Source organism: Cimex lectularius, unplaced genomic scaffold (assembly GCF_000648675.2).
Source record: "Cimex lectularius strain Harlan isolate CLEC.00 unplaced genomic scaffold, Clec_2.1 scaffold34, whole genome shotgun sequence".
Taxonomy (NCBI): Eukaryota; Metazoa; Arthropoda; class Insecta; order Hemiptera; family Cimicidae; genus Cimex; species Cimex lectularius.
This window is the reverse complement of record NW_019392635.1, coordinates 1,951,707-1,960,317: the sequence shown is the minus strand read 5'-3', so window position 1 is coordinate 1,960,317 and position 8,611 is coordinate 1,951,707. Positions and strand designations below refer to the sequence as shown.

The 8,611-nt window shown below is 30.7% G+C and overlaps 1 protein-coding gene across 1 annotated transcript; it reads right to left on the bottom strand.

The window, feature by feature from the left end:
- LOC106661926 (RING finger protein unkempt) lies at positions 1-7,187 on the bottom strand. The gene is made up of 15 exons (XM_014385687.2): positions 7,054-7,187; positions 6,748-6,957; positions 5,312-5,498; positions 5,147-5,240; positions 4,690-4,825; positions 4,255-4,457; positions 4,072-4,190; positions 3,830-3,985; positions 2,411-2,567; positions 2,234-2,353; positions 1,974-2,128; positions 1,751-1,900; positions 1,544-1,675; positions 1,310-1,471; positions 1-1,239 (listed from the first exon to the last, which is right to left on the bottom strand). The coding sequence occupies exons 1-15, from the start codon at positions 7,140-7,142 to the stop codon at positions 1,054-1,056; spliced, it is 2,256 nt and encodes a 751-aa protein (XP_014241173.1). The 5' UTR covers positions 7,143-7,187; the 3' UTR covers positions 1-1,053.
- Between the last annotated feature and the right edge of the window lie 1,424 nt (positions 7,188-8,611).

Genomic DNA, 8,611 nt, shown 5'->3' with positions numbered 1-8,611 from the left:
CTGACTTAAATTACTATTTATTTTTGCTGTTATTGTTAAAATGTTGAATAATTGTTACAAATAATGAATGAGACAAGACATTCCTTTCACCACAAAATTAATTATGCAAGTTATTTACATCTAATAAATATAAAAACAAATGCTTATTCTAACTGTATTCTAGAATATTGAATGATACAAATATTTTAATATTAAAAAATGTGTTTTATTTATGGGAAATATATTTCCCACAAAAATAATCATGAAATATCAAAAAACTTTATTTGGCTAAGTAGGTAAAAAATCACATTTGAAAGCACATGAATAACTCCGTCGTTAGCATAATTAATATTTTGTCTGTATTTAAAAATACCATTTTATTGACTCCAATATTTGTACAAAAATATTTTTTGAAATGTAAAGGGAGAAAAAAAAGAAATTATATCGATTAGTACAAAGTGCAAAGCTGTGTAAATTATAACATATATCCATTTCTTAAAAAAAAAAATCATTAGGACAATTTTTTTATTGGAAAAATAAAAACATACTTTTTGTAACTAATGAAAATCTAATATATTTATTTATTATTTTTAAAAATATCATTGAAAATGAAAATGAAAATTTTAATATTTCAAGCATACATATGCTCCCACACGCACATGTGCTTGCGCGCGCACACACACTCACACCCACACATACCCCATACTGACACACTTTTAAGAATATTATTATCTCAAACTACAGTAATAATTTAACAATAAACAAAACTGAGCCAGACAAGTTATCTAATAAATCATGTTTTTTTTTGTTTTTTCATAGGTAGTCATATACAAAATCTTTTAGGATAAATACCATCTACCTTTAATTTGTGATAAAACCTTGTTTTCTTTTCTTTTTTTATTTATTAAAAGTGTAGAAAACTTGTCTAGTATCGGTAACACTATTTTTTTAACTAGCACACGCGACACAAAGTACACACCAAATAGCAATTTGAAAATAGGTCCATGTTTCAAACTGTGGAATAGGCCAAAAACACCAGTTTGCTATGTTATTTCTCACCTCTCTACGACTAGCTTATGCATGGAGGGCAGTTGTCGTTGGTGTAGAATGGGCAATTATTGGTGTCTGGCAGTAAGGGCAGTCCTTTTGGTTTGGCGCACATGTACTGCAAAGCACATAATGATTACAAGGCCCTAATGTTACTGTTCTATTACGTTCTTCACAGACCATGCATTTTGTGCCAGTCTGTAAAAACACTTCCTGCAATAAAAAAAAAAAAATTAATTGTTACTTTAAACAATAATAAAATTAAATTAAAAATAATACACACCTTATCTACTTGTTCTAAATCTCCTTTTAACTGAGCCTGTATTGATTTCAAAGTTGTTAATGGAAGTGACTTTAATTCTGATACTCTTCGTAGACCATGTAAATAAGGTGATCCTTGAAGTAAATCGACTTCTTTTTGTAAAGCTTTAGCTTGGCTCATTGCCTGTAAAATGTACATTACATTTCTTATATGTTTTTCTTGTATAAATATAAATATTATGTAGTAAGATTTTACCTCATCTCTTTGTTGTTCAGCTATTAATGCTTTCCTATTGGCCTCTTCTGCTTCCTTCTGCCATATTTCGCACGACCCCCTGGCATGATTTGTCTTATCATCGCAAGTTATACTTCTATTCCCACTAACGACCTTGATTGAAAACAAAAATTGATCACACTGTTGTACATAACTTTACCTAGTGTTTTTTTTTTTGCTGTCACTTACAGAAAAAGCTCCCCCGACTAAAGGGGAAGTTCCCAAAGGATTCCTACTATTGGGAGATATTCCATAATCATACAAGCTCCCATTTGTTAAACTACCAAATTTTGTTGTACTGCTGGTTAGATGATTACTTCCAACATGATTTAATAAACTCTATTTACAAAAAGCGGGTTTGTATTAAAATAGCAAAACATGAAAAGTACAAATTAGTGAAAAGAAACCTCACAGTTTCTAAAGTATCAGGATGAGAAAATCTAGAAGCTGAAAAATATCCGGACTTTAAATGATGAAAGGGGGAACGTTTGGTCGGAGAGATACTACCGTATCCGCTATTTTGGTCACTCCTTGGAATGTTCACTGGAGCAGAAGTTCCTAGCATACCTGTAATTTTGAAATCATTGAATTACACATCCACATATATTGTTATTAAATGTCCAAAAAGAGAAAAACATCACACTTTAAATATATTTTTTAAATTGCATTTACCTGAACTTGCTAGACCAGCAGTTATCGAATTAGAAATAGTAGGTGAATCTGTTTCAAAATCACGGTCCATCCCAACAAAGCCTAATGGTTCATCGACATGCAGATCTTCTAATGGGTTGCCTAAATTTGCATATAACAATAAAACGATGATAAACTAATAATTTGTACATCAATTACCTAAAATATCTGATGGATCAAAATGAAGTGATGATAAAATTGAATTGTTATGCTGTTGAGGAATATTTAGTGCCATAAATAAGTTTTGCTTATCAGATTTATCATTTTCATTCATTACTACACTATTATCCAGAGTTAACTTTTCATTTAAAATATCCTGTAAAAAAAGTGTAATTGTATTAAGGACACACACAAAAGAGAGTTAAGACTAGTTCATAACACGATGGTTATATTGTTAAGTTGGTGTTTTGGGCTTAAGCAAGTATACCAACTTAAATTGCGTGTAGGTATAGGCAAATATATACATTAACACGTTGACTGCGTAAGGTGCAACATGTGCATCATACCAATGTCCTCCTGGGAGAGAGGTGGACGCACAGTCTGCATCCTTACATTTATTCTTTTTAAACTCTCTTCCACATTACTTGCTATACAATTCCGTTTGAAATTCCTAGGGCCCCCTCAGAAAGGGCAAAAACTGTCATTGGCTGTGGTATCAATTTTTTCAATGGAAGTGCTTTTTTATTTATTATGTGAAAACCATGTAATTTGCTCTTCCAGTATGCGTTTTGTTATTTAGTTTATTATTTACCCATTTTGAATGAAATGCCCATTTTCCTTAAAACAAAGGAAAAATTATTATAGAAAGTGGAAACAATTTTTATTTAACTACACCCAAACTAACAAACGTTCTGCGGGTTGCCTACTTCATTTATTTAGCACTGTGGGGGTCACTATAATTTATATCACTTAGATAAACCTTAGATAATAAAAATAAAATCATTTAAATTTTTTAAGTACCAGAGTGCTATTCTAGGTGATACATTGGTTTCCTGCAAGGGGAACCAAAATGGCCAGGACACAGTCAATGTGTTCAACAAAAAAAGTTTCTATGCTTTTATGATTTGTGTGTAATTTAGTGATATTTACATGAGTTTATATATGTAAATAAAAAATTTATATATGTATGAAAATACATACATAAAATGTTATCTATCTGTTATCAGTACACCATTATTTGAAGATTTACCCTGCATCAACCCAATAAAGCCAAAATTTAATTTATGTCCTATCATAAATAATTACTAATACATTTCATTATTAGAAAGATAACTTTTTCGTTAAAGTACTTATGATTATATGTATTTATCCCCAAATAATTTTACTGTTAATAGGCTAACAACAAAATATTATTTTATCGTCGACAAATTTTAATTCAGTTAAAAATATATTAATTTATATTTTAATATCATGCAAAGAACTATATATTAAAAAATAAATAAATAAATAAAAATGCTAAGCTTTAATCTACAAGCATTGTAAATTTTAGATGCAACAGTAATATATTTTAATTAATAGGGGAAAAAATTGGTATTTTTAAGAAATATGTTAAACATATTACTGTATCAATGTACAGACCTGTACTTGTATATCATTTTGTGGTGCGTGATTAAACAGATTAATGTGATTTTTGTCATTCCTATGGATTAGTTGTGCACCTGGAGCTCGACTGTGTGAACCATTTGAACCGATACTACTAGTAGAAGCACACTCCGATAATTCCCCACTTCCGTTCTATAAACAAAAAACAAAAATCAATAACCAACTTAAATAAAATAAAATTGAATTATTTATTGATACAAAATCAATGACAAACTTACTGATGATTCGCTACTCTCTTTTGTCCTTTTTCTAGAGGACATAGCATTACTTAAAATATCTGCTAAATTTGTTCCCAATTCTAAAGGAGCAGCTAAATCTCTCGCCAAACACATTTCCTCTAAATTAATCAACAATTTAAAGGTTAATAATTTTGTTGTTAATTAAATGACAAGTTGACTTACGGTCAATATGAGCAAAAGCACAAAAAACTCCTCTAGGACAATAACCAGCAGTCTGAACATCGTTACATTTAGTAGACTTATAAATTTCTGGATGAAATTGTTGTTCAGTCCTAGTATGACAATATGTGCAGTTGTCTCCATTTTCACAATTACTAGGCTCACCCCACTCATCACCATGTTTCACATTAGGACATGGTGTTGACCTTTGAATAAAAAATTAACCAATATGTGTATGTCAGTTTGCAGACAGTATGCAACAACTTGCAAGTGTGAATGAATGCGTTTTAATGTTTCTCATCATTATTGATTTGAGTAATTTGAGCTCTTAATACGTTATAGTAGGTTTCATGTTTCTAAATCTATTAATTAATTGAGAAAGACAAAAAGGAAATCAAAGAATAAATTTAATAGATCTCTGACATGTCAAAAATATACCTATATTTATATTTCCTTGGGCTCCTTCGCTTATCACGACTATTATGATATTGTGGGCAAGCATATCCTTGCCGGCATAATCTAGGTGGCCTTTTACATTGTTCTGTTTTATAACTTGACAACACATAATTTGTATCTAAAAGAAAAAATATATTATGAATAAATTAATTGAATATATGAGTAGTTTTAGTTTTGAACTACATTATGGACACACACCATTATTTTTTTCCTTCATATGACATTTCTACAAAATCATTTTTTTTTGTTTTAAAAGAATTGTTACATTTCTTAAAATTTTATAATTCACATGTAACACAAAGTTAAATATTTAAATAGCCTCATTGTGAAACTCTCATACAGTCCGAAGGACCAATTATACTCATTCAAATTTTGTAGATACTAAAATTATGTAAATTTCTAATAGTGGGTCTATAAGTATGTTTTTCTTTTTACTTACCTTGCCATTTAGGATCTTCATTCATTAAATTCCTTTCTTTATCTAAGACATTCGGTCCATTGGGAGCTGATTCTCCATCAGGACTATCCAGCGCCTTCATCAATTGTCAGCATTGTAAGTTTCAAATTAGGACAACTTTAAAATTGACACAACAATGATATTTACCTGCATTTCTTTGATGTCATACACGGGAGGTCGTAAATCATGGTTACCATGAGCGAAAGCACAGTGTGCTCCATTTTTAACACAAAACCCCCTATTATCTGTATCATGAACACACATGCACGTCTTGTAATACCTCAAGTGATATCTCCGCTCTGTATCCCCTGCAGTCCTATGTAGAAATTGGCATCTGAAAACCAAAATATTAGTTTTTAACAACCACAAGGCATGATAATAATTTAGTCAATTAAAATAATAACAATTGGAAAAGTATTTATTAGAAATGAAATGTTTCTTTAAATTACTTATTGAAATATATTATCTGTTTGAAACTAATAAATCAAAATTGAATATTTCACTTGTGGGAATATATGTTTTACACGATACGGGAAACTAAGGAAATTACCACACAGGTACTGGTTTGTGAAGCCTGAAATTACTTCTGCTTTTACGAGTGGATTGAAGTCACGATAGCTAAAGTGGTTAGAATAGTAGCGTATTGAGCGGAAGGTCATGGGTTCAAATCCCACTCGTAGCACTGACTTTTTCATCTCAACCAAGACACAAGATAAAAATTATAATCAATTAAAGTTATTAATACGTTTAATACAAATACTTTAGTTGAATATAAAATTTTCTAGCATTGTTTAATTCATTTTTGTTTCTTTTTCTTTTTTTCACATCCTATATGTATTCCTAAAATTTAAACTATGTTTGTAAATCCCAGGCCCTGAAGATGATAAAGAATAAAGATCAAAATTTCGGCACGATAAAGAAAATGTTTTTCTAAAACCTACGTTACACCAGACCGCATCTCACTTATTCCGAATAATAATTAATACGTTTAATAATGACTACTAAACATGTATTATTATAGTTATTATTAATATTACATTTTAAAATATAATGGGAGATTTAGGAGTCTGTAATGTATTCAATTATCAAATTGACAAGACAATTTTAATATTGAACATGCTGTAATCAAATTGAATTAAACTTGATAACTCCGCCAAATAAAGATGATAGGTGTTGCTAGTAAATACAAGTGGAGTTTTGAGTAATTAAAAAAAAACATCCCTGCCAACAAGAACAAATTGGTTTGAGAATTTTAATTGTTAAGCTGGTCAATTAAAATTTCAACGTCGAAACAACCAATTTCAAGAATAATCTCCCGTCGATGGTTAAATAACACGGTTGCTATTAAATCACGACCCATTATTCAGCTGCCGATTTTCATAATTTTTTTTTAAATAAACCATTGTATAAATATTTTAATTTATTATAAATAATTAATCAAAAAGTGACGAAATTATAGCATTTCCGAGAGTGTGAACAGATGAAGCGGCGACTTGTAAAAATAGGTAAACGTCATGATAAGTGGCTTCGATAAGTGTCGGATGATGTTATTTGTTTATGGAAACGAGAGAAAAGTCACTCACTCGTCTCCATCGGGGCAAATCCCAGATGTCTCGTCGTATTTAGTACAATAGTTGTCAGCGCTGTAATTAAACGAGCCATCTCTTTTTCGTATAGGTCTTCTTCTCCTCTGATTCATGAAATGCCAATGAAAGCAGGTGAAAGGTCTGTGTTGTGTACATTTGTGCTGGAGAAACAACGAACACTGATCGACGCGAAACTCCTTTAAATACCTGAAACGAGAGAGACGTTCATGGTGTAAATTGTGTCAAAACACGCCTAGTTTCAAGAATGATAATTTGGACAATAAACAATGATCGGATGCTCACGAATAATGATTGGGCTTTTCAGTTTGAGCTGTCAACAAAGGTTTAGACTCCGACGGCATTTTGTCTACTTGCATTTTGATATTGCGCATAAAGAGGGCGCAAGAAATGGTGCAGTGACGCAGTTTCTCCCCACCAACAGATCTCCGCTCTATTTCAAACTATTAACACAAATGCTAAAACTTTCACTTTTTGTAAATAATGGTTCTAATCACAGATTTGATAAAATTTTAATAGATAATCATTTGCAAAAAGTGAATCGACATACTCACCCCAACTTTATTATTTCCATTAACAAATGCTATAGATAATATTTATCGGCAAAACCCTTGAGGCGTTTCGTCAATCCTCTGAGCTGAGTTCCAAGCGATTGAACCGTGTATTCACAATATATACACAAAAAGGTGCATCGATAGACTCATAACCAGGCATTAATGTTTCTTCATATACCCTTACCGCCAGGCACCAAGCTGGCCTGGCCTAACACATTTCCTATTACTAAGAATAAGTAATAAACTAATAAGCCCATAGCTTTATTCAAAATTGTTTGAAAAAAGTATTAGAAATTGGTTTGTGTCTGGTCCCACTCTCAATTTCCTTATCTCATTACCTCAAATAGAATCAACGCAGTTTTGACTCATTTGGACTGCCTTATTTAAAAAAATAAAAATGTAAAGTGGTTTAACCCCTCACTTACGTCTCCCAACGCCCTCCTATACGACAAGAATTTCTTTACTGTTTTTTTAAGTGTTCAAAACTTATATGTATTGATGAAGGTTTTTATCAAGACTTGTTTTCTTTCATTAAAATAGTTATGATATTTCAATATTTTTGGCTAAAAATTTGATAGTTATATTTTATTATGAATAAGTAATTTTCCAAATGTAAAAGAAAACCAATAAATGATTTTTAGAAATGTATTTGGAAGAACTTTTTAACTTTCTTTAATAAATGAAACCTTGTTAATCTCTTCATTTATATTATTTGCGACGTCCATTAAGGGATTCACTGGCTTTAATGGAGAAAACCACAATTTATAATCCTCCCCAAAGCTATTATGGATGGTAAAGCATTCTATCATAAACAGTGGAGAGCCTATAGTTTGATGGTTCTCGAAACCTATAAACATTCATTTCACAACCAAGCTTGTTAGCCAGTGAATTATGTACAATGCACTCATGAAATGAATGAAAGTTAAAAACAAATGGATTTTCAAAACAATAGTATTATTTGTTTATACTATTTATGTATATTATTTACATAAATAGTATAAACAAATTTTACGTTTCATGTACCATTACAATCAGCAGTAAGAAGTGTGGAATTTTAAAATTTGTGTGAAAAAAGTGAAATTGGGCAGAGTTGTTCAAAACTTGACCAATTCAAAACCTTAATCAGCCCGACTTGCATTATTCAATAATTAATCAGATATGTTACAGCATTTTCATATTCAATTAATGCTCTCACACGTCATTCCTCATATTTTTATTTCTGTAGAATTAGAATGAGCAGGAATATAGTGCTTTCTTTGATAAATCCTTTATAGTAATACAGTGATAAG